The following is a 27,431-nucleotide window of genomic DNA, read 5'->3' on the forward strand; positions in this document are numbered from 1 at the left end:
CAACAAAAGCAGTTTTATGCTTATTTTGCTCTTCTCTAGCGAAGGTAATAATAATACTGGACTATATGGTGTTAAAATCAGAGATTCACAGCCCATATTTTAAGGCTATTTTAAGGGGGAAAGTGCACAAACTATAAAGATGTTCAGTAGCCAATAATGTAGACTACTGCACATCAAGTATGACAGGCGTCATTTATAATTCTTCTACTTTTGTAGCTTGCCCTTCTTTGAAAAAACATCTTCTTAGCCTTGAGGTATTTCATTTTCACTGTTAAAAACAGTTTTAATGATTATGAGAGTCCATGTCAATATACAAACAGTATCATGCATAATGCAGAGACCAGGATATAAGAATATTATGAAAAACAAAATGTCTTTTTGAGTTTATTATCACTTTAATTTAGGGATCTTATGCTCCTACCAACCCACAAACTGTCACATAAGTAATCCAGTCTTTTTGTGTGTGTGGGTGTTCTGTTTAAGTCTGAAATCAATGAATAAAATGAGTGGACAGACTGAATCTGTCCAAATGTCTGTTATAGAGGTTTACTGCATCTTCCTTGATGCTGAAAAATAAAACAGTTTTACGTTTTTGACTAGAAATTGAACAATGAAGATGGTCTCTGACTTTTGCACTGTAGTGTATGACTCATTAAATGGATCGGATGATTGTGATTAAAATTCCTCTCGTTCTCTTTCCTCAGCTGAAGTGCGGCGTGATGGTGCAGTAGAGCTAATGTGTTAATTACTGCTGTTGTGCAGTCTCAGACTTGACTTTGCTGACCATTAGTCAGTGTGGCCTGGGGTTTTATGCTAATAGTGAAAAATACACAGTGGGACAGAGAGTGGAACCATACATTTTGACTACTATTATGACACTATTGCTTATATAATTATTATATAAACTGTATAATTATGTGATTGGTGGTAGCAATTGTAGCTACCATACAACCCCAAGGACTTGGCCCTCGCCTTGAGTCACTGTCTGTGAGGATTTTGGAGTGTTCTCATTGTGCGTGTGTCTTGCTGGGGTAAATTTTCATACATTGTTCTAAACATGATAGATGATGATGTAGACTAGGGCTGGACAATAATTTGATATCAATATACATCACAATATAAAATGTTTCAATAACAAAGATATGATTTTAATACAAATTTTCAGTATTTCATTTTATGTTATTTACATTATATATTATATACAGTCAGGGGCCTGGAGGTTGTGGGTTCGATTCCCACTCCGGGTGACTGTCTGTGAGGAGTGTGGTGTGTTCTCCCTGTGTCCGCGTGGGTTTCCTCCGGGTGACTGTCTGTGAGGAGTGTGGTGTGTTCTCCCTGTGTCCGCGTGGGTTTCCTCCGGGTGACTGTCTGTGAGGAGTGTGGTGTGTTCTCCCTGTGTCTGTGTGGGTTTCCTCTGGGTGACTGTCTGTGAGGAGTGTGGTGTGTTCTCCCTGTGTCCGCGTGGGTTTCCTCCGGGTGACTGTCTGTGAGGAGTTTGGTGTGTTCTCCCTGTGTCCGTGCGGGTTTCTTCCGGGTGACTGTCTGTGAGGAGTTGGTGTGTTCTCCTAGTGTCCGCGTGGGTTTCCTCCGGGTGACTGTCTGTGAGGAGTTTGGTGTGTTCTCCCTGTGTCCGTGCGGGTTTCTTCCGGGTGACTGTCTGTGAGGAGTTGGTGTGTTCTCCTAGTGTCCGCGTGGGTTTCCTCCAGGTGACTGTCCGTGAGGAGTTGGTGTGTTGTCCCTGTGTCCGCGTGGGTTTCCTCCGGGTGACTGTCTGTGAGGAGTTGGTGTGCTCTCCCTGTGTCCGCGTGGGTTTCCTCCGGGTGACTGTCTGTGAGGAGTTGGTGTGTTCTCCCTGTGTCCGCGTGGGTTTCCTCCGGGTGACTGTCTGTGAGGAGTTTGGTGTGTTCTCCCTGTGTCCGCGTGGGTTTCCTCTGGGTGACTGTCTGTGAGGAGTTTGGTGTGTTCTCCCTGTGTCCGTGCGGGTTTCTTCCGGGTGACTGTCTGTGAGGAGTTGGTGTGTTCTCCTAGTGTCCGCGTGGGTTTCCTCCAGGTGACTGTCTGTGAAGAGTTGGTGTGTTGTCCCTGTGTCCGCGTGGGTTTCCTCCGGGTGACTGTCTGTGAGGAGTTGGTGTGTTCTCCCTGTGTCCGCGTGGGTTTCCTCCGGGTGACTGTCTGTGAGGAGTTGGTGTGTTCTCCCTGTGTCCACGTGGGTTTCCTCCGGGTGACTGTCTGTGAGGAGTTTGGTGTGTTCTCCCTGTGTCCGCGTGGGTTTCCTCCGGGTGACTGTCTGTGAGGAGTTTGGTGTGTTCTCCCTGTGTCCGTGCGGGTTTCTTCCGGGTGACTGTCTGTGAGGAGTTGGTGTGTTCTCCTAGTGTCCGCGTGGGTTTCCTCCAGGTGACTGTCCGTGAGGAGTTGGTGTGTTGTCCCTGTGTCCGCGTGGGTTTCCTCCGAGTGACTGTCTGTGAGGAGTTGGTGTGTTCTCCCTGTGTCCGCGTGGGTTTCCTCCGGGTGACTGTCTGTGAGGAGTTGGTGTGTTCTCCCTGTGTCCGCGTGGGTTTCCTCCGGGTGACTGTCTGTGAGGAGTTTGGTGTGTTCTCCCTGTGTCCGTGCGGGTTTCTTCCGGGTGACTGTCTGTGAGGAGTTGGTGTGTTCTCCTAGTGTCCGCGTGGGTTTCCTCCGGGTGACTGTCTGTGAGGAGTTTGGTGTGTTCTCCCTGTGTCCGTGCGGGTTTCTTCCGGGTGACTGTCTGTGAGGAGTTGGTGTGTTCTCCTAGTGTCCGCGTGGGTTTCCTCCAGGTGACTGTCCATGAGGAGTTGGTGTGTTGTCCCTGTGTCCGCGTGGGTTTCCTCCGGGTGACTGTCTGTGAGGAGTTGGTGTGTTCTCCCTGTGTCCGCGTGGGTTTCCTCCGGGTGACTGTCTGTGAGGAGTTGGTGTGTTCTCCCTGTGTCCGCGTGGGTTTCCTCCGGGTGACTGTCTGTGAGGAGTTTGGTGTGTTCTCCCTGTGTCCGCGTGGGTTTCCTCTGGGTGGCTGTCTGTGAGGAGTTGGTGTGTTCTCCCTGTGTCCACGTGGGTTTCCTCCAGGTGACTGTCTGTGAGGAGTTTGGTGTGTTCTCCCTGTGTCCGCGTGGGTTTCCTCCTGGTGACTGTCTGTGAGGAGTTGGTGTGTTCTCCCTGTGTCTGCGTGTGTTTCCTCCTGGTGACTGTCTGTGAGGAGTTGGTGTGTTCTCCCTGTGTCTGCGTGTGTTTCCTCCGGGTGCTCCGGTTTCCTCCCACAGTCCAAAAAAAAAAACGTTGGTAGGTGGATTAGCGACTCAAAAAGTGTCCGTAGGTGTGAGTGTGTGAGTGAATGTGTGTGTGTGTGTTGCCCTGTGAAGGACTGGTGCCCCCTCCAGGGTGTATTCCCACCTTGTGCCCAATGATTCCAGGTAGGCTCTGGACCCACCGCGACCCTGAACTGGATAAGCGCTTACAGATAATGAATGAATGAATTAATTATATACAGTCATTACAGGGCGTTGAACTCAATTTTAAAGTTAGTTTAAAAATATATTTGTTTGATGGTGATTTCATGTTGCTTTCAGTTCTTGTCAGTTTTTCTGTAGCTTTTTTATTGTTCGATATCGATATTAGAATTATATCATATTAACAGAAATTAAGAAATATATTGTGCTAGAAAATTTGACCATATCGACCAGCTCTAACATAGGCTGTAATAAATAATTGATTGAATTGAAATAGCACTTTTGCAGATTGAGATTGCAGTGTGAAATTATTCATCTTTCCGCCTCACCTGTATTGTTAGCCCATCAGGAACTGAACAGAGGCATGTGTTAAGGAACTGTCAGTTTCCTCAGCTCTCAGAGGCCTGAATCCGGGGGACTGAACCAGAGCTGGAGAGAGGAGGCGCTCTGACGGCTTGCTTCTTTCTGATGACATAAAAAAGGCTTCTCCACTGGTGTTTTTTCATGAGTCGTTGAATAATGCCATGCCACTTGTCTCGTTCCACACACACCCAGAGGAACTGTCAGAGCTGAGCTGGTTCCCAGAGCAGCATCAGTAAACGAATGAGGCAGATTGTCTCCTCATAGTGTGCAGTCTGCATGTTGTGAGTGTGCGAGGCTGTGCTCATTACAGATCATGGATAAATTTTTTGTTCAAGACTTTCATAACAATATATTTGGGCAGGTGCTTTGACAGTTATTATCATTAACATTTCAAATATGTCTGAATGCAGACTTGCAGGTTCAGTCACCTCCCTTCAGACAGCTATGTGTTAACCTGGTGTAATGATATATCAATGCTGATAATGAGTGATAATGAATTTGACAGTCCATAGTGGAAGATGTATAGCTATCCAAACAGCTGGTCCCTTGAGACAGAATATCTTGATGTCTTTGGATGTAGGCAGTTTGTCCTGGGGGATGAGGTGGCCTTCTTGTCTAGTCTCAGCTCTCATCATGTCTTCTCTTCAGGTTCAGCCATGTTAGCTCTTCAATTGAATGTGCCTTCAGGAGCGCACAATGTGTATGTCTAATGTAAAAATTCAAGAAGTGTTCATGTATGTCAGCGTTACCTTAGAGACAGCATGCTTCTTTATATCTCATAGGGTTCTAGCAGAATTCACTTCCTGGTCCTTGCCTGTGGAACACATGGAGGGAATTCCATAAGCATTAAATATTTCAAGGCTAAACCTATCATGCTCACGCCTCCATTTCACTGCTGCTTATGAATTTCATAAAAGCAATTAATACAGGACGACCTTTTTGTCTCTCACAATGGTTCGATGAGACTGGAGGTGATGAGCGAGGACAAGTGATGACTCTCGGGGGCTGTTTTAACTGAAGGACTTCCGGGGCCACGTGATGAGTTTTTAAAAGATCCTAAAGCACCCAGTGGCTTTGCTGTCACTTTAACGTGAAGTCTCCAGACTCTTCATTTGACAGCTACTGCATAAAAGCAGTTAACTGAAGAAGGCCTTGAGTGCAAAATCATGTGTGCAATGGCTTGTACTTTGAGTTGGTTACTTTAGAACACAGATAAGAAATGACATTTCCGTCATTTCTTCAGAAATCAATAGCATTAATAGGGAATTTGTCTTATTTTTACTGCACTAAGTGTCTGTTCTCTTCTTGGAAGCGTTTACACAGTAGAGTTTGTAATATTGCTTTTAGGACTTAATAACATTAAGACTCTAGAGCAGAGTGCGTTTTAAACTGACTGGGTTCAGTTGTGTATCGTGTTTTAATCACATGGGTATGGTTTGTGGACCTTGTTTTCAAATGCACTGAGGCAGCTTGGGAAACAAGTTTTGATCGCACCAGGGTGTCTTGTGGAGCCCATAGAGTATGTTTTATTCACACCGGGGCAGCCTGCCATGAGAGTTAATTGTGTGGAGTTTTTGCACCAGTCTTATCAGTATGTGACATCACCAAACCGTGAAGATGGTGTTGCTTTCCACACTTCATTCTACAACAAAAGATAGTATAGAAGAATAAAGAGTTCATTTGTGTAGTGTATCTTTATGTAACTGGAACACATTTACAGTGGGCAATCCTTAAGGCCGATTTATACGAAGCATGGCCTACATCGTAGGCTACACAAGAGCCCTACGCCGTTGTAAGCAGTTATATTTCTGCGTTGGTGTCTGCGTCACTCTGCAATTACACCACCACACCACTAGGGCTGAATCTCAGACATCTTCCTCAGTACTGTTTAGTACACGATGTAGTGGTGTAGTAATATTAGTTTTATATATCTTTAAAGTGCACTATTTAGGGAGTATGTGGTAGTTTGGGACAGAGCACATGGTGCCAGGAAAGAAACAAATACAATGCACATTGTATGCGTGCTCTCGCTTCTTGTAGAGTTATTTTCTCTTGGAGACATCTTTTTTTCTTTTTTGTTCAACATATTTATTCATCCCTGACATCCACACCATGTCTGAGAAAATCTCTCGCGATGAATGGGGAGGGGAGGGGTTAATTTTCTTGTACTTCTTCAGTTTGATATAAACAATGTCCGTCTGACTGCTGACCAATCACAGATGTGGTCTGCGTCGACGCGGCGCAGAGTTACATTTCATTATGGCGTAGGTTCAGCACAGAAGTATAAATTGGGCTTTACTCTGAGCCAATATTCAAGAGGTGGGTGTGTTTCGGGGTGTCCTTGCCTTATGAGAACATCACTCACTTAAGTTTACAGGACGTATCACATTATAAATTATTATAATACAAAATAATACAATATATTACAAAATAAATGCATTTTCTCACCTAGCATCAGTGACTTCATGTACATGACTCAGAAAAAGGGTTCATCTGTAAGTGTGAGAAATGTGACAAGGACTTAGAGAGCTGTTTAAAGGCCAAGTCCAGATCACACTTATTGACAAATAATCACATACCTATAAAACAGGAGATTTTCATTGTTCTGTGCCTGAATTCTCACAAATGACTAAGGTTCTATTTTAGTATCGGTAATGTTAGGGCTGTCCAGATTAAACATTTAGGGCTTCAATCATAATTTATGGCATATATTCGTATATTCAGAGGGGTGGGGTGTCATTCAGAAAATCCATGTCAGAAAATCCCATCATGGCTCCATTTGCTACCTCACTCACCACTATGGGCACAGAGAGTATACATCAGTTATCAGCTTCGTGGAGGTGCTCTAATTTGACTAAATTAACTGTACTGTTGCCATGCTTCGCTGTAAGTAGGTTGTTGCAGTGTGTTAGGCTTCATTCAGGACTTTTATATTGAGGCCAAATATGGGTGGTGAGGAGTGCTGAGGGGAGCAGTGTGTAGTTGCAACCAAGGATACAGGTTGCATTCCAATTGCACACTTAGTACAAATTCTAACTAGTGTTTCAGTGTGAAGTATGTAGTATAGTTACAAGTGTCAAAGAAATCCACATTGCATACTTAGAACCAGTCAATATTTAAGTATGTTAATGATGGACATTGTTGTTCCGAACACAAACAGGAAACAGAAATGAAGTGCGTTTTACGTCTGGAAAATATTTGCTCTGTTCCCACTAGTACTCTGTATAGTGCACTTCACAGCTTATTAAATTCCTACACTCACTCAATGCACAAAATGTTAGATGGGGACGTGACGCTTATTTTCAATATAAATGGTTTTATTTTCCAATATACAATGCACTGCTTTAGCTGAAACTGATCAGATATTTTATGACCTACACTGTGCACTACATTACGCACTTTGAAAAAAATGGCCAACTTTTCATCACATCCTGTTAGTAAGAAACAGTGTAGTGAGTTAATATTTCATGTGCTAACCTGCCAAACTCATACTATTAAGATTAGTTCATAGTGTATACTGTAAAGTACAGGAGGTCCTCTGGTTACGTCAGTCCCGAGTTACGATGTTTCGTGGTTACGACACATCTCCCATTTACTGTATAAAGCCTTATTTCGACTTAGGTGGTTTTGCGTCGTAAACGTCGTAACGCGAACTTCGTGTTTGGTGTGCGCGGCGGAAGAATACACGGTTACGCGGCTCGGGACCGAGGAGGATAGGTGTTAGGATAGGATAAGTGCTTACAGTATGTTATTTACGTACAGTATGTACGTATGTTCTGACTTACACCAAAAATCGGTTTACGACGCGACGTAGGAACGGATCAACGTCGTAAGTCGAGGACCCCCTGTATTAGTGTGTGTTACTGCCAAGATGCACTATGTCTATTTTTAGTGCTATAATTATGCAGAAAGATATTAGAGATAAAAAGCAGGATATATGCAAATGATCAAGGTACAAAAAGGCTATGAAAGACATGGATTTGTGAATAATATCCAGAATAAATTGTGGGGATTTTACTTCTCCTTGAAATGGTGTACTGTAATTACCTGATGCCACCATTGGAAATAAATTTGGGCTGATTTGGCTTGGGTCAGTTTCTGAGAGAATGTTCAATGAGGTCAGAGTGAAAAGTGTGGGTCATTTTTAGGTACAAAGTGTTCTTAGGTTAGGATTCGTTCATTTTGTTTCATACAGTTTTATTTACACAGCTCTTCTTATACAGCTCTAAATGCTCTTTACAGAAATCTAGGCCATGACCCCAAGTGAGCACTGCTGAACCTTGAGAAGACCAAAACTTAGAATTCAGGTTTGGACCTAAATATCTGGCCCAATTAAAACTCTAGACGAATGTTTGTGTAACGAGCAGTGCTGGGCTGAAGTCCTGCGTGCCCTCTGCTTACACTTGAAAGCCAAGCCCTCATGCTGTAGAATCAAAAGACAAAGGATCAAGGAGGAATAGCAGTGGGAGGGCAGATGCTGAGGGGGGTATTACATGAAACCACTGTCATGGAGAACAAAAAAGAGAGGTGTGGATATATAAAAGAAGACTTTCTTCATAACCTTATTCTTCAAGTGCAAAGCAGAGGTGGCAGAGGTTAATTTGTAAACAGGTAATGTGGAGATCATGACTGGGCTAATTAACAACAATACAGCATCGCTGTGTGTGGACTATAATGATGCTCGTAATGGGGCTTTCCTCCTGAATCATGTGTACACATGCTGGCCTCCTGGCTTCCTGACCTTTCACTGTCTTCCTCTCTTTCAGCTGTGCAACTGTGGATTACTCCAACTACGCTGTGTATGTGTGTGCATATTAGAAATTGAAGTATTTGTACTAGTGGGTATATGAGTACTTGATCTCAGTCATATTAATATTGTGGCTGAATGCTATCAAATACAGATACCAATGTTCTAGAATCTAGTGTAAACTCAGCTGTGTTGAGTTAGTTTGAATCAGAACATTCTCGTTTGAGTCTATATTCTGCTTCATATAAAAAATTCCAACTTGATTATAGCTCTAGTGTGGGGTAGTATTTAATATTACATTTAGCCAGAAAGAGAATTGTGTGCTGTGTTATCACAATGCCTCCATTTCTCTTCCTTCCTTCCTATACTCTTCTTCCCTGTCTCATCTCTAATTAGCAGTCAGACTCTCAGAGGATTTTGTTTTGCTTACAGGAACACACACTCCTCCACCAGTGTTAGTATGGCCTTTGTTCCCTTTTAGGACGTTTTAGATCACTGAAAATTGAAATTTTCGAAGATTTCGAAACAGCTCCTCACTCCTAGTGTAGTTAATTACATACACCATAAAACTACAACATATACATAATTATCACTACATTTCAGATTCCCACATATGAATAAATATAAGTAAATATTTAATTAGCTGTATTAGAAATATATGATGGACTGTTAAAGGCTAAGCACCACTTAATGGACCTCCATGAATATTTCACATTATTTCAGTTACTGACAGATATAAGTATGAATTAAGATGAAAATAGCTGCTTAATTTGCTTTAAAACTGACAATTTTATTAAATTGACGGAAAAACCCGAGCTCGCTACGGGAATTCTTGAACGCAGCCGTGACGTCAATGGTGGACAACAGCTGAACAACGCCGCGGTAAAACACCGTTATGACTGACTGTTATGACAGTATCTAGCTAAATAACCAACATTATTCATGACAATAGCCTAGCAATAAGCTAAACTCAAATGTAGAGGTACCGTTATTCTTGTAAATGTGATCGAAGTCGAACTCGAATTCATCCGACACTATAAACCTCCGTAATGCAACTACGTATATAATCTGAGCCACCGAGTTTAGCAGGTCAAGCTAACGTTAACTAACACCAACTAAAACAGGCGAAGTGAGTGTCCTTACCCTGTTTACCTCCATGTTACAGAGGCTCTTGAACACCTTTCGTTGGTGTCCTTACATGCCCATATTGTTGGAAAAGCGCCAGTGAAATGAGCTACAGATAACGGAGTGAGCGGATGGTCCTTTCCAAAGTGCCCGTTTAAAGTGGTCCAAATGTAGTCCATTTTCTGGATATTTTGGGATCTTTGGGCCATTTGTGCACAGATGTCCCACTGTACATTGAATGATTGCAGCCAAAAACAACACACCTTTTCGTTATTTTGCATTAAATTAAGTGCAACTTCTAGAGTTGTTGTCCACCATCTACGTCACAGGCAAGACGCGTATTAGAGTTTCCGAACACCGTTGGGGGGTGGACCAACGGTCTTGTAAACCTTATTCCTTGAATTAGTAAGAAATAGCATGTGACTATCAATAAACACAAGTTAGGAACTCAAATTCCACTGTATTTATTTGTTTGACACTTTCATGGAGCTGGTGCTTAGCCTTTAAGATCTGGATTCAGTCATTTCACGACTTTCATAGTTTACTACATAGGGAATATGGAGTGATTTGGGATTAAACCTCTTGCTTTGTGGTGTTTTGATGTCTCTCTTTAAGAGGTACTCTGGCCCCCTACTGGACTGGCATGAAAATGCAGCTGCTTTTTCGTATTCTTCTGGACAGGGACATTTTAAAAATAAACAGATACATATGGGTGGGGCCTTAAAATGTAAGGCAATTATAGAGATGTCTGCAATCCCTTTTTATGTTGTAAAACACCTATATGTGTTGTAAAAATTATACTCCCTTTATAGGCAGAAAGTACATGCAGTGTCACTGTTCCCAAGTGTATAATTCCAGGTGCTGATCAAAAGTTGTGTTTGCTTGGTTGTATCCTGGCTCAAGCACTATCTGCATCAAATGCCTGGGCCCTGCGCAGTTCCCTGCCACAATCACAGGTAAAGAAATGCAAGCGTGGGAATAATTACACACTGCATCGTTCTCTCTGATCACCGCTGTCTGCTTAGCGTGCCTTCTGGAGGACTATCACACAAGCTGAGAGCAAGGCTCTCAACAGCTCTAACCTTTATGATGGATGCCAGGCACTTCAGGATCCATCCGCTTGGCAGCCGAAAGGACTCTTTATCACTGTTTCTCTTTGTAATGCTGTTAGCATGTAATTGAAAACATTGGTAGCATGTATACCAACCTTTTCTTATAAGAGCAGGATTTTTTTACTTAAACTTAATAGGACAATTATTTTATTGCATTTTTGGACTTTTTGTATTAAATAATCTATGTAAACATTACATGACCAATCATTTTTGCGCTACATTTAGCTTTGCGGTTCGTGTATTTACCGACATGAGTTAGCTGAGGCCGTTACCTGGGAACTGACCTCTCCAGCACCTGTGGCTAGTACATGGTTCTTCTAGTAGCCAGCTGTGAGCACAGATGGTCTTCTACTGCCTGGAAATATAGCATGTGGTTTGCAAATGCCTGCATTTCCCACAATGCACCGCGCCCTGAAGTCTAGCCAAATGTTTGATAAAGCTTTTACATTCTCAAAATGCTTTGCAGTCCCCATGCAGGGACCTGGAATTCACCTCCTTGTGAGGCTGAGGACAAGTAGACTCATCTTGTCATCCTCTTACCCACAGTTGTTTGCTTTGGGATCAGTCGCCCTACCTTTGGGGGAGTTGTAATTAATTTAAACAGCAGGATGCACCTTCATGTGTCCCTTGCTGTCTGGTTATCCACTTCCCTAGTCAACCGTCATGTACACAAGCATTCTGATTTATTGTTGTACTATTATATTGTTCAACCCCTTCTCTCTGCTGTCGTTTTTTTCTCTCTCATCTCACACAGCAGTTGATATCCTGCATCAAAACAACAACACTCTATTCTGCACATTCAACACAGGATGGAAGCAGATGGCAGACCAAAGAGAGAAGGAGGAAACTGGAAAGGCAGAATAGCACAAGCCTCTTGCTTTTATCTCTCTCTCTCCAGCTCCTTTTTTTATTAACCTGGGAATAAACTTAGAGGGCAGAGCCATTTTGTGCCATCAGGATGGAGCAATAGTGAATAAATACTGTGGCCTATACTCATAGCGAGGTCAGCCACCCAACAGAATGATCCAGAACATCTCTTCCCTTGTTTACTTCTGCATTAAATAGACATGAAACAGCACTAGAGCATCCACTCAGATACTTTTGTCAGCACTCTATTTTTAACTCAGTGCAGGTTTCTTCTCATTGCCTGACCTTCTGCACCTTACCAGAGCTTAATGAGGTTTGAAACGGATCCCAAAAAAGTGTTCTGTTGAAGGCATTAAAGTTATATAATTGTGACATACAGAAGCCCAAAGAAGATTGTTGAAAGGTCAATATGTTCGATGCCAAGTGTTGGCTAGAGGAGTGTAAAACCTCCAGCAATGGAGCAAGTGGAACTGTGTTCTCTGTTTGATGGAGTACCGTTATCCAGAACTTAACATCCAACATGTATAACTTATCAAATCAATTAATAAAATTACTGGCTGGACGCAATCAAATCCTCACAGCAATATTTCCACGATGTTGCCAGGAGTGTAGACACTGTTACTGAAGCAAATAGAAGAAAAAACTACCTTCTTATAACTTTATTTCAGAAGAAATTAACTTTGGGTGTCAACAGACTTCTGTCTTTGCGACGACTGATAGAATATGGCTGTGTACATCTGTTCATTTGAGTAGAGACCAATATCTGTAAGCTTTCAGGTGACTTTCCTTTCCTCGGCTCAGCACAGATATGTGTGAAAAGCAGGCTATTTTCTGCTTCCTCACTGCAGACAGCATTGAGCAGGGGCCAAGTATCGATCCCCAAAACAATGCCTAATGAGCACATTTAAGCACATTCATCACTTTAACTAAAATCACCGTGGCATCTTAGAGCTGGAAATCACCCATCAGCTTCTTAATGGCTGACTTGTCATTACTGAGCCCACACCCCCTGTGGGTACACTTGCAGTGACTGAATATAGACTAAGGTTTATTTTGTGGGAAGAGAAAATCATCCGTAAATATTTACAGAGGTGGAAATTAGCCGGAACACACTGGAGCACTGTTAGGGAGTGGGAAAGTCAAGGTGTCGCTGGATTCTAGGCAATTGCAGAATTGTTGAAATGTTGAATTTATAGGGATTGTTAGGAGTCTTTCCCAGGGACTGTTGCTGGTATAGTACAGTAATCCTGCCCAAAAGGTCTATGTTAATATTCTCTTTTATTAAAATATTCACATCATTAAATCAGCTATACTAATTTACTAACAACTTAACAATTTCCTACGTAAATGAGAAGTCGCAGCATAGAACTTCAAATGTCAAAGCTTTGACAGTGCTGCCTGTGTTTAAACATGCTGTGCTTAGTTTACCTGTCATCTGGAGAATGACTTAAGCCTGGAAGCCAGAATGTTCTATTTAATTTCCATCCAAGGAGACACACATCTATGTACTGTCCAGTACAGGGCACTCTTTTACTGACTGGCTTTGTTCCATCATTCCTCCAACAGTGAAGACTGTGCATAAATTCAGCTTAACTGACGTTATTTATTTAACCAAAAACATCCAGCTTCAGCATCCTTTGTCCACTGACCTGCTGTCCAATGAGCTGCTGTCTCTGCTGTCTAGTGTTCACCAGTGTGTGTTTCACTGCATGGATTTGGTTAAAGGTGGAGAACATATTTCTGTGTGCAAGCACAGTGGCCAATAAGGTGGACCAGAGAGATAGCTGTGTCTAATTGAGTGGAAACTTGAAAGCTCCAGTAGCACTGCTGTGTCTGATCCACTTGTACCAATGCAACACAAACTATCACCACCACTATGTCTGTGTCACTGCAGAGCTGAGAATACTCCAACACCCAAATCATACTTGTTGACCAATGCAGAATGCAGAGCAACAGATGGACTACAGTTTGTAATCGTAGAACTACAAAGTGCGTTTATGGTCAGTGAAACTGAGAGAATGGAGAGTGAGTGATGTCTAAATAAGAGTTATCGTCCTACTACAGGCATGTAGCAAATGACTTGGTCAATAAATGTACTCCTGCGGGTGCTATTTGTTGCTTTGGTTTGTAAATTCTGAAAAATAACCCTGTTTTCAATTTTCATAATGAAGATTCCTGGCTGTAGGACTCTGTATGGATGTTGTTTTTGTCGCTCTAAGGATCAGGCTTATAATTCATAGGCTATTATCTTAACCAAGTTCCAGTGGTATTCTAATGCAATTTCACTGTTTAATTTTCTACTCCAATTTTGTTCCACAGATGAAGTGTAGTATTTACTACAGAGCACTTTTACAAAGCGCTCACTGGTGTAATATGAAATCCGGACAAGAACGAAAATCCTTTTAGGCAGCGGAGAGAGGAGCCACTGGGAGGTGTTTTCAATTTGGTTCTCTCTTCTTAATGCGAGGAATACCTTGGTGGATCAAAATTTTATGCATATGGGAGCTGTGTGTGTGTGTGTGTTTTAAGTAGAGCAGAATTCCTTTTGTAAGCAGGCTTTTGTCTTCAGAGCTTGTGGATAATGCAATGTCGCTTGATGAAACAAAGTTAGTGATTTTTTAAGCAACTGAGATGTGATGTCAGTGCCTTCCTAGGTTACACTGGTGTGTGTGTGTGTGTGTGTGTGTGCAAGGCCTTTTCTTGACAACTGACATAAACCTACATAAATATATATAAATCCTTATACCAACAGGCAGCAGGTGTCATAACATTTTCTAGGGCCAAATTACCTACAGCAGCTTTAATGCCATCTGACTGTATTGTGTTCCTTTATATATATATTTCTTTATGAAACATATAAATGTTTATTCCTGTTCATGTAAGCATACATGAAATTCTAAACTACAGTGGAGTTTTATCATATTTTTTGCCTTTTATTATTTTATTATTATAATGAGGAAAATGTTGCTTGTATTAATAACACTTCTGACCAGATTAAAAAAACAGTACATTTATATTTGTCAGGTTTCCACTGATGACTATATGACCATGGCATGTACATCAAAAATACTACTAAAAATCTATTTAAACTTTTCATTCATTTATTATTCATATTCAGCCAGGCCTCTTCCTGTGCATCTACATTTGGACACCACTTTCTGTTGCCATTTCATGTTTCTCCAGGTGCAGTGTGACAGGATTGACTCTGATACTCTTCAGCTGTGGCTCCAGAAATAGAGGGAACGAACAGAAAAGACCCTCAGGCACACACACGTTCACACTATTCTCACACACACAGCCCGTAGAGAAAAGACCTCAAACAGCAGCGACATTTGTTCTCTTTCTTCACAGATTCTCTCTCACACACACACACACACACACACAAAAGTAGGCCCCACCCACCCATTTTACAGTTAGGTCTCTGCCACCCACAGCAGACTGTATTTAGCAACTCTGAAAATGTCTCAGCTTTGTAGTCCCCCGTCATTGGCCCCCAACCGCCCCCATTTCATTTACAGTTCTTTCTAAATGGATCATCAGACGACGTTTGAATAATGCCACTATTATTTTTGGGCTCTCACATGAGCACATGTTCTCCAGAGCCTATGATTACAAAGAGAGAATGGGGCTTGCTGTTTCATTGGATCAAGCCTCATCATAGCTGTGATTGTTTATTTACATGATGACATGAAAGTCACATGCACTTTCATTCTGGTTCACTCTAATCTCGGTTGTAATCTTCCTTGTGATCGGGACGTCGTACCCTCAAGACAGGAAAGCCTCCATTTTCCAAACTGTTGGAAGATTCCTAGTGTCCTCTATTGACCTAGAGGAATATTTTATTGCTCAAAATATGCTAACTCATGTCTCAGGAGACTTTCTTCTAAGATTCCTTTGGAGAAATAGCATTAGACAAAAAAGACACGTTAATAATCACTGTGCTCTTCTTCTCAGGAGAAACACCGGGTTTTAAAAATAATGTGCCGCTAAAATGATACTCATAATGCTTTGTATTCCCTGAATGAACAAGTTTATGCACCTGGAGGGGGTTCCTCACATGGGGGTGGCCATGATTAAAGTTGGTTTACTACAGAATCTGTGTATGTCCATCTAAAAGCTGTTTCATAATGTTAAAACAAAATCACTGGAGTTAAATTAAGCAAAATTATCTTTTGACTTCATTATCATTATGTTGTTTTGTAGGCAAAATTACTGAGATATTACGGAGCTCTATTATTTGATTTCACTTTACCGTGGAGAGGAAAAAATTATAAACAAGGCAACTGCTTAGTCAGAAATACTGAAATGTATGTAATTTAGGGCCATTGTCAGCAGCGAAGATGGTCTGTGGGTTATATTTTGTATAAAGCTACTGAGAATGGCTGGGGCCATGTTGTAAACAGTAGCGCGAGTTGCTGTTTTTAAGCGGAGAGATGTCTTTTCCACAAAGATAACGGAGACGGCGCTCCTCCAGGGAGTTGCAGAATGCTGGAGCACATAAACAAGTGTGGAGAGAAAGGGAGAGACAGAGAGAGGGCAGCTAGAGGTAGGGCCACAGAGGAAGACAATAGATACACTCATTAGTAGTCTGTGTGCAGAAGTCAGATAGTCTGTGTTTGTATTCGTATAGAGCGTTCATCTTCAGTGTTAAGCTAAAACAAGCCAGTAAAATACAGTAAGGTGCTGTTTAAAAGTTTAGGATCTCTTGTCTAAGGACAGCACAATACATTTATTTTATTTCCTGTTCTAGAATGACATTAGACATTAGATTGATGGCAATTTGGTGTTTCAAGGTCTAGAGCAGGTTCAAATAGCTGAAAAAGTCCTCATTTGCCTTCAGTGTTGAATTGGTTTGCCTTAACGTTAGCTCATTAGCTCAATGAAGAGACAGCCTCAATTACTCATCCGACATGAAAACATAGCTAACTGTGTCCCCGTTGGTGCTGCCCTTAGTAAAACAAATAGATGCAAAGAAATATAATCACCACATTCATACTAAGACTGTGGGCAAATGCAGCTTGAGAAACATGGATGTAGGTTACATGTGGCTCCTAGGCACCCGAATATGTTGGAATAACAGCACTTGTGTGTGCTCTCGTACACACCTGTCTCACCCTCTTCACTCTCCTCGTCCCTCTGTGCAGAGAGGTGGCCCAAATCGACCAGTTCCTGCAGGAGACGGCAGCGCGGGAGGCCAGCGCTAAAGTGCGTCTGCAGCAGTTTATCGAGGAGCTGTTGGACAGAGCTGACCGCGCCGAGAAGCAGCTCCAGATCATCAGCAGCTGTGGGACAACACCCAACGGCAGCCTGGGGCGCTGCAGCCTGCAGGGTTCCAAAGCCAACGGACGACAGGTACCAAGTGCTTTATTCCAGATTTTTATAAATACTTTACTCCAGTGGACAGTCAATTTGCTCATCTTTTATGATTAATTTATTCTGCTAGTCATATGTGCTCAATAAAACGTCCCTGGATATAACCTTGGATATAATGAGACGTATTTAAGCCATTTGTTTAAAAGCAGTCTTATTTGCTGGGCATACATTGGGTAGTTTTGGGGAGACTTATCCAGCCGTGTAGCTGATAAATCAGGCATGCAGGCAAGTGAGGCTATCTCCCAAGATACACACAAACCACAGAAGACTGCCTGTCGACCGATCTGCAATTTTCTCATTAATTTGTACAGAGGCAGTGGATCCGGCTGCTCTTGAGAGTGTGTGAAATATTCATTCAGGGTGAAGATAGGAAATGCAATGAGCTGCGAGCATCAGAATTAATCGAAGCGGGAGCATGGTAGTTTACTCTTGGCATAGCAGTACTGCTGTTTTACTGGATCCTCACTGCCTGTCTTGGTTCTAACAAACAAATAAACATAGCACAAAAAGTAAGGAAATTTGGTTTTGGTAGATTTTTTCTTTGTTGTAACAATGCTACTTGGCAATAAATCCTATACCGTTGGAAAGCCTGTTAATTTTCCTTTTAAATTGTGCCACAATTGTAAGGAACATGCATTTGTGGGATGAGCAGTAGAGCTGAGTGTGGGTTGCACCAATGAAAAATTTGCCCAATCCTCTATGCCAGTGCCAAACAGCGTATTTTGTGTGATGGTGTGGGGCGGCATCTCCCTCACTGGAAAAACGAGGCTTGTCACCATTGGAGGCAATATCAATGCAGAGAGATATCGAGATGAAATTCTGCAACCAGTGGCAATCCCATATCTCCACAGTCTGGGACCGAATTCAATCCTCTAACACTTGTGGGATCAGCTTGGTCGTGCTGTTTGTGGCAGTGTGAAACAACACAACCACGTTGGCAACAAATACTGGTTGAAGAATGGCTGTGTATGGTTCTTCCACATGCTACTAAGACAATATTTCTTGTTTCTTCAAACTTCAATTGTCCAATCCATCAAAACCAAACGAGTCAATGGCAGAATAAGCTGTTTGGCACCGGCAGAGAGGGTTTGGCATTTTATATATATATAAAATCAAGTGTGTGTGTCCCCCTGTGAAGGACTGGCGCCACCTTTAGGGTGTGTTCCTGCCTTGCGCCCAAACGGTTACAGACAATGAGTGAATAAATATATGTAATCAAATGATATATAACACTGTTTTGAGATTCACTGGGACAGTGTTGAGCTGCTTGTGAGCAATGAGAATTGAAAGTCTACAGGTGAATTTGCACATTTCAAAGTTGTCTTTCACGGGGAGGTCTTCAGTTAAAATATTGAAAACACCTGCCCACCTGTGCTCAGCGGATGTGGATATAATTTGACAAAGTAAAAAACACAGTGCATCAATGACTTCCAATGACAGGGCTACCAGATCCAGGCTGTGTCCCAAATGTCACCAAATGGCCTATATTCCACCTGCCTGCTGATAAGAAGTCTGCATTCAGTGGTGTCAGGAGCAGGGCACACTATATCAGGAGCAGACAGAGATCTGAAACAGGGCCTAAATGGAACACAGGAAGGGGATGGGGAAAAGTGAGGAGACTGAAAGAGAACAGAGATAGCAGACCATTCTTTAAAAAAATATGTTGTCATTCATTGAGTCGATGATAGTGGTGGAGTTATCTTCCAAGGATGTTCAATTTATGGATATCTGGTGACTGCAAATGCTTAAATTGTTAAAATAAATGTCATACTTACCAAACCATTTGGTGACCACTGTGAATGAAAACTACTTCTATCAGCGTAGAAATATTAATTATAGAGTTAAGGTGATCAGTCAGAATAAAATTGCATTGAAATGCATTGACCACTCCATCTAATGGGCCTGTCGGGTCCATTCCATGTCAGCAAAAGGTTCCCTACCAAAGCACAAGAGAGCTGATGGACCCCTGAGTGTAGGGGTCAAGCACTGAGGCCTAAATCATCCTACTGGTGTATGTCCCACATGAAGATGTCCAATGATGTAGCCTCTTTTTCCACATCTCTATAGACCAATGCATATGGGTTGTAAACCACAGACCTTTCAAAAGGTCATTTATCTTTGTAATGAGGGCTTTATAGACTGTAAACATTCTATAAAACACATTGTGGAAGGATTGTTCTTGCTGACAGATCACATCATGTGTTTATATTACTGTTGTTTTCCCCATAGATCTAAATGCAGACATCAGTTTATTCACTGTTCCTGCCCAAACCCTGCATCCTGTGCTCATATGCTATGCAACTGGCAGTGTTAATCCTAGGATTAGAGCATGTTTGTTTTGAGTGGCAGGTCAATATACTCGACAGACAGAAGTCATAAGTTTTCGCGCTGATAACGATGCGGATTTCTGTTTATCTCTTTCTTGGCATGAGTTGTTTGTGATCTGAGATACTGTCATCCCTGTCATAGTTGTTCTCTCCCTGTCCCTCTCTCTCAGCTTCTCCCCAGCATCCACGCTTCAAGAGAAGTTCAGAAGGCTTTTTCTTTTGTCTGTTTTTTATTATGGCCTCAATTCCTGCTGTTTATATTTAGCTTTGGTGCTTAGTGGATGTCTTTCCCGCTCTCGGCTCGATGACATCTGGAGTCTGTTTCGCCTGGAGATGTTTATAATTGCTGATTTTTTGTTTTTGCTACTGAATCAGTTTCAGCTTTTAGCCTCTGACATCACCCCACTGACTTCAGCAGGAATTTTCTGTGGTATTCAGGGTATTTAAGGTCAATGACACTCACATTGCTATAGGTTTTGAAGATGTGATTTCAGAAACACTTGCATTTTATTTGTCTGTAGTTAGTGACTGTATGAAAAGGTGGTTAGAATTGGAGTTCAGGGAGCTAAGTGCTTTCAAACTGATTTTTATTTCTCTAACCTCTTCCTTTTCTCTGTCACAGAGAAATTCCAGTATCTCTGGATCAAGAGGGGTGTACCAAGTATCAGATCGGCGCTCTTCCCCCAGTACTGGGTAAGATTTACCACTGTTTTAACACATTTTACGGTCAGGTAAGAAAGAGATAGGTGTGGGACCCATTCTCCAATGACACCCCTATTTATAAAGTTTTTTCAGTTTTGACTCATTTTGGACATTTATGCTCTTTAAATTGTGGCGAAGTACATGACCAGCATCACAAAAGATATGGTCCAAATTGAATTGGAATTTTTATTTTTACTTTACAAGCCATTGACTGTTTGTCTTGTAAACACAACGTAAATCTCTAACAACTAAATATGAACACTGTTCTTTAAGGAGGTCTCTGTGTTTTGCCCCTGCTCCTGATCCGTGAAAAAATAATAGTTGCACAGTGCACACTTGAAATATATTTTATATATATTATTTTTTCAGAAAACAATTTAACAAAAATGGCTTTATAAATGGCTCATTTCGGTTCAATTTAGTCCATAATTGCAGTATTAAAACTAGAACACTCAAAATGAGTAATACATTTTCATTGCCACTTTGAAGTCTTTTTGGACTGGATTTGTTCTTCAATTTAATTTCCACACTAATGATATTTTAGACATGCCCTGCCAAAAATTGCACTCTCCGTGTCCACAGATGTAAAACAAAGGATTGGGCTTAAGTTTGTGCTTAGTAAAAAATGCATTGTTCATCCCTGATACTGATGTTTAAGACTGGATCGGGAAATCACTCAGACTTTTATTATAGAGCATAATTACCCACTCAAATCTCTAATACAGAATCTTTATAAACAAAGTTACCTGTAAATGAACCTGTAACCTCAGAATTGCTGAGAACGCAACATTAGGAGCCTTAACCAAGGAGTCTCATTGGTGTAGCATGATGCTATTACAGCCACAGGAGTGGAGGTTTCAAAGAGCTGCGCCTAAGACCCATGGTTGTAAACACAAATAGTTACGGAAGGCTTAATGAAAACAACTTATACTGAGTTTGCTTGATTTCATTATGTCTGTGTATGCAGACAAAGTAAAATATAACTACACCGGCTTTGCCTCTCACAGACACAAACACAACACTGGAAGATATTTTAATCTAAAAGACTAAGAGAGGGAGAAACTGCCTGAGATCACTCAAATCAAAGCCATTTCAGGGTCGCTACAAAAGTGAATTACCTCGGTAATCAAAGGTAATTCACTCTGAAGTGTTTTGAAGATATGTTCTTTGTGCTATCAGAACGGTCTTTGCTTTCATATTCATATCCTGGAATGCTCAGAAAATGTGTTCAGTGAGAAGCAAGTGCACATACTCGTGATTATTCTGGCTGGTTTTTGCCCAGTACGCATTTTGATTAGGAAATTTTGGAAATAGGGGAGGCTAGAATTCTATTGTTTTACATCAAACGGCAGCAAATATTTAAATCCCGTCTCATGGCATAAACAAATAACAAGGATTATTTAAATCAGCTGAAACCATCATCCAATTACTGTTCAAATGTAGTTTCAGTGAATCTAAAATTGGCATGTTTTTTAGTTATCCATATCCACTAAAAGAATATACATTAATCAGTGGCGGATGCTGGTCTTTCAAGGAGGGGAAGCTCAATTTCGTCCTACATCATAAAATGTGTCGGTTTATTTATACGTAAATTCTACCCTCCGTTCCTTTTCAAGAAAATTATCTGTGACCCTGTCGTACCAACAAGGCGTCTTTTCCAGGGACTTGACTAGTGTCCTCTCAATGGCCAGCAGAGCTAGGCTGCTTAAACGGCCTTGGCCCATGTGAAGTGTGTCCGCCTGTGAGTGCTTTGTGAGGGTGGAGGGGCTCAGCAGCACCCGCTGGACAGAAACTGCGATAGAAGTCAGAAAGAGTGATAAAAGTCAGTCTCCAAACACAAGCAGCTACAAAAAAAACCCACCAGAAATAGAAGCTCGATTTGTCGCTAGTCGTTATTAACAAAGAAAATGCATTTAGGATTAAGAAAGTCAGGTTCAACTCAGAACAGAATGAAAATGTAATGCTTCCACGAATCTTTACACCAAAGGATCCCTGATTCGCTCATTTCGCTGTCAATCAAAAAGGGATTCAGCCTTCAGCCCAACTGTCTTTACCAGCAATAAGAAGCTGATTCTGAACAAAAGTTAATCGCGTTGTAGTGCATAATTATTCAATGACATGTACACACAACAGTATACATTTGATCACTTATTTTTTTACATTTAGGGGAAGCTGAGCTTCCCTTGCAGTCTTAGAGCAATCGCCACTGACATTAATGTATCCCCTAAAACAACTGTCCAGCTCAACCATTTACATTTCTAAAAATTAAGCAGAGAACAACAAGAACAATGAGTAAAAACAACAACAGACTCACCAACTCAGGTCAAAGGGCAAAAACAATTAAAGGGTTATGTCACTCAGAGAGGAGGGAAAAAATGAAATGACCATCAGTATCAGAAGATCGATTATAATAACATAAAGCCTTAGTGATAGCAGAGAACAGTTACTAGACGTAATAACCTCATGTATAACATACAGAATAGCCAGTTTAATTACATCACAGATCGATCTGTCAAATCTGTTTCCAATCACCCACACAGTGTCCCTGCATCGTCACATCTTGGATTTGAGTTTGTTTTTGCAGTGGGATATATATATAGAATACCATCATCTTTATGTAATATTGAAAAGGGCTCTTAACAAAGATGAGTAACTGCTCTTTTAGAGCCGAGATCAATGACAGAACTTTCCATCTGCTCTGCGTGTATTTGTGTCTTGGACCCGAGAGAGCGTGGGTTAACCCGATTCTGGTATCCCCAAAGTTGACGTCACTGCTGCCTCAGAGATATCCCCTCTGTTAGCCCCTTAATCATGAGCCAAGACAGTTATTTCTGCCTCGCCGTTTACTCATCTTCCTCAACTTGAGTTTTCAATGCTGTGTTTGCATTTATATTTCAATATGAGTCACAAACGACTGTGTAGTGCATTGTTTTAGGAATTTACGTCACGCCTCAGTGGCTCTTTATTGTCGCTCTGGTGTTGGGTTGCAAAACATAGACTTAAAATAGAACGTTTATTAAAGAATTGAAAGCAGTACATATCTGCCTCTGGGTTATTTGACCCTGGAATTAGAAACTTAACTGACTTACAAACACCAGAGCAATATTTTAAGCATACAAACAGACCATAGAGCAAGAAATGGTGATGAAACATCCCCTGAATTTTATAAAAAGTGGTTTTTGATTCCTGAACATCACCTTTAATCAAACAAGTACAAAATCATCCATATCATTCAGCCGCTTCATTCCCTCTCTATAAATGTTTATCTGTCCAGGGTTGTGGCGATTCAGAACCAGAAGAACACAGCTAATTCCTCACAGACCATGACCTAAGGCAGAGTTTACACCACCAGTTGCGCATTAATATCAGGATGATTATAAAATAGCAGCTAATTGCCCGGCTGTTCTGTGATAAAAACAAATGAATAATAATCCCTTTGCAATTAAAGTTTTGCTGTAAATATGCACAAACCACACTGCAGCACATCCCACAATAAAGGCAATGAAGGTAGCTCACAAAGTTCCAAATCTAGATTTTAAATAGACTTTTAAAAGCAAAGTCTCTGAATGTATTCTTTCTGAGATAGAGTTCATCTGTTGTTTTGTTGGCTCCATCAGCTATTAGTAAGCCATTAATATGCATCATTCAAGGTAATTAATTCTGTAGCTCTTGCACACGAAGTGGTATTAATAGGCTATTTTTCCCCCCCAGCAGCATGGAGCCAGCTGTAGCGCTGTTGGTGTTATTGTAAAATCACATTGTGGAGTGGAGATGAGATGCTATTAAATTGCACTGTTATTGCTGCATTAGCTGCGTGTTAATGCAGTCCTTCGCGAGTGTGTAATACGGTATGGAGGTCCCTGAGGGGATTTGCTTGTGACTGGATACAGCTGGGACGACGGGGCTCCTGTTTGGAGTGTGTTTTCTTGGCAGTGCTAATGTGTAGCCACACGTCACACATCTGGAACTACATAACACCACAAAGGAAAGGTCAGTGGGCTGGCAGCTCCTGCGTGTATCTGTGTGTGTGTTTGAGAGCGAGGCAAAGTATGTGCAAACTGCAGGAATGTGTTGCTATGGTGCCCAGTGGACTGTTTATATTTACTAGTACACTATTCTCTTTTTAAAATCACTGTCACTGTTAAAGTCACGGTCAGTGTCAGCACTCACAGTATCCAGTCCCCTTTATCCATGTCCCTTTAAGTCTGAGCCCATGGCCACAAAACTGTAATGTCTAAGGAGTGACTAAGAGTTTGGCTGGAATCCCCAGTGGAAAGTCTGTCCCAGCTAAAGCCCTAGAAGAAAACATTTTTTTTTCCCCACAATGCCTTACAGCAGCCTCCGCTCTCTGTAGAAGTAGACGTTAACTCTTACCGCGGACCCATGAGCAGGGCAGGAATACTGGATCAAACCGACGTATGAGTTTAGGGGTTTTTCATAAGAAAATAACAGCTGAGAGTGGGAAACAGCTTCTTTATTCAGACATTAGGAATGTTTATGTACTCCCATAAAAGGTTTCAGAAGCATGCAGCGGTTTGCAATTAAAGCCTAAGTTGAAGCACATTTTCAGTTTCAGGACAGCAATGCTGTTGCACGTGCTGTTGTGTCAGAGTAGGAGTGTATATCTGTAAACTAAGCTACTGTTAACAACTATCAGCATATCGCACATGCCTGTGTCTGGTGATGGGTATCAACAGGTAAAATTATGAATCCTGAATCAATTCCAGGAGCCTAGGAACAGTTGAGCTGGTCGAATGCACTTCAGGCGGCACGGTGGCGCAGCAGGTAGTGTCACAGTCACACAGCTCCAGGGACCTGGAGATTGTGGGTTCGATTCCTGCTCCGGGTGACTGTCTGTGAGGAGTTGGTGTGTTCTCCCTGTGTCCGTGTGGGTTTCCTCCGACACTCCAAAAACACACATTGGTAGGTGGATTGGTGACTCTAAAGTGTCCGTAGGTGTGAGTGAATGTGTGTGTGTCTGTTTTGCCCTGTGAAGGACAGGCGCCCCCTCCAGGGTGTGTTCCTGCCTTGTGCCCAATGATTCCAGGTAGGCTCTGGACCCACCGCAACCCTGAACAGATAATGAATGAATGATTCAAATAGCTGACATTTTTGTACAAAGACATAAATGGTTATGATCATAAATGTCACCAAAACTTGTCAAAATCAATTTTTTAAACACTAATCATTTTACCAAACTTCCTCCCATAGCTCCCATAGATTCTAATTCAAAATCATCCAAAGTACACTGACATGTTATAAGTAAAACAAAGTTTCTATAGCATGTTTTCCATGTGTATCATACTACACATTTATCTCCCTCACATAGCTACAATGTACTAGCTTTTTATTTTCATTGTTGTGGCTGTATTTTGTAATCAGTAGACATTGTTAATATAAATACAACTCTTACATTGATTATTTTATTTTACATTTAACTATCATTCATTCATTATCTGTAAGCGCTTATCCAGTTCAGGGTCGCGGTGGGTCCAGAGCCTACCTGGAATCATTGGGCGCAAGGCGGGAATACACCCTGGAGGGGGCGCCAGTCCTTCACATGGCAACACACACACTCACTCATTCACACCTTCGGACACTTTTGAGTCGCCAATCCACCTACCAACGTGTGTTTTTGGACTGTGGGAAGAAACCAGAGCACCTGGAGGAAACCCACGCGGACACAGGGAGAACACACCAACTCCTCACAGACAGTCACCCGGAGCGGGAATCAAACCCACAACCTCCAGGTCCCTGGAGCTGTGTGACTGTGACACTACCTGCTGCGCCACTGTGCCTCCCACATTTAACTATCCATTATTAAATTGACAATGCCATTAATCTTGTTTATTTTCAGCAAATTTGGGATTAATTAATTTAAGCACTAATCATAACCTTTCTTTTTCAAAATTTTAAAATGTTCTAACATGAGCTCTTTCTTGGCAGCGCGTCTGGTCGGGTGAAGTCTGTGTCCCAGGGTTCGGCAGCAGGTTACGACAGTGACAACGTGGACCTGAATGCTCTGGAGGGCAGTCTGGAAGCACAGTATTACCATGCGCAGTGTCGTCTTGGAGACTCTGGGGCTTATGAAAGAGGTCCTGGCGGTCCTCGTAACTGGGGGCTACGCAAACAGGCCATACAGAATTGGCAGAGACGGCCCTACCGCAACAGCACGGAGGGAGAGGAGGGCGATGTGTCTGACGTGGGCTCCCGCACCACAGAGTCTGAGGCAGAACTGTGGGAGCAGGAGAGGAGGGCCTCCGCAGACAGCCAGCAGCACGGAGGTCATCGTGGAGGATACAGACTGGGCACAGGTGAGCACTAGTGGCACTAGGGGGCACATTTCCAAACGTATGTTGAAAGTTCACTCACCAAAAAATCAATGCTAGACAAAATATGTGAACCCTTATAAATGATTCTTCAAAGAGCTTTTTACAGCATGTTTACAGCCAGAACAATTGCTTTTAATAAAGACCTTGTACAGAACAAATATCCATATGCATCAGCTGTAAGATGTGTCCAGTGACCCTGCGAATCTACAGCTATGAGTCTGTAGACCTCATGGGTCTTGGCCGTGGTCTGTCCCCTTGCTCCCTCAGTGGAGTCCAGGCAGCTGTGTCGGATGCAGGCCAGTGAAACTAGGTCAGGTTGAGTGCAGCTCCTGCTGGAGAGCTCTAGAGAACAGCCTGACCAAGAATCACAGAGAGATGAGTAATGAGCGCAGTGGCCCACTCACTGCCTTTAGAGCAGCGACTATGGAAGGGATGAGTAATGACCAGACGGCCCGTGTTTTAACACACACACACACACACACACACACATACATGTAACAAATTATAGTCATTGTGCTTGTAAATTCACCAAAGCATGTCACAGACGGTTCATTAAGACCTCATGGAACTGTGAAAACTTGGGTAGACTATGTTCCCTTTAAAATATATTCACATCATCACAAAATGTAGGCACAGACATCATTTCTGTTAATAAAAAAATATTTATAGAAATAAAGCACCTCTTGGGCCTAGCTTGAAACTCACTCACTCACATTTAGCAATGTGAACATTCACCAGAAGTGGGTGCTGTTAGCACTAAAATAACTTAAGATATTTGCATCAATAACACTGTGTTCTTGGTAGTCAACTTTTCACATATAATCACTGCACCATATCCAGACAAACACAGTTTTATTCAGATTATAAACAGTAACCAGATGTGTGATGATATCGCCCTCCTCTATTGAACTGTAAGCTGTCTGAATGTTTGCGATATCCATTCACATGATCATCCATTTTGTTGAGTTTGCCCTAGATGGCTGTAGTGGCACTGGTAAGTCTACTACTAGAGGCTACACTGC

At 42.0% G+C, this 27,431-nt stretch overlaps 1 protein-coding gene across 3 annotated transcripts in view; it reads left to right on the forward strand.

Annotated features, from left to right (window-relative positions):
• fbxo41 (F-box protein 41) overlaps positions 1-27,431 on the forward strand; it is a 59,690-nt gene that overhangs the window by 18,553 nt on the left and 13,706 nt on the right. For all 3 annotated transcript variants that reach the window (XM_066661541.1, XM_066661543.1, XM_066661544.1), the window contains 3 exons: positions 16,820-17,027; positions 19,998-20,068; positions 26,024-26,391. In XM_066661541.1, coding sequence (XP_066517638.1) covers positions 16,820-17,027; positions 19,998-20,068; positions 26,024-26,391 — 647 coding nt within the window. The remainder of the gene's footprint in view (positions 1-16,819; positions 17,028-19,997; positions 20,069-26,023; positions 26,392-27,431) is intronic.

This window comes from Hoplias malabaricus, chromosome 2 (genome assembly GCF_029633855.1).
Source record: "Hoplias malabaricus isolate fHopMal1 chromosome 2, fHopMal1.hap1, whole genome shotgun sequence".
Classification (NCBI taxonomy): Eukaryota; Metazoa; Chordata; class Actinopteri; order Characiformes; family Erythrinidae; genus Hoplias; species Hoplias malabaricus.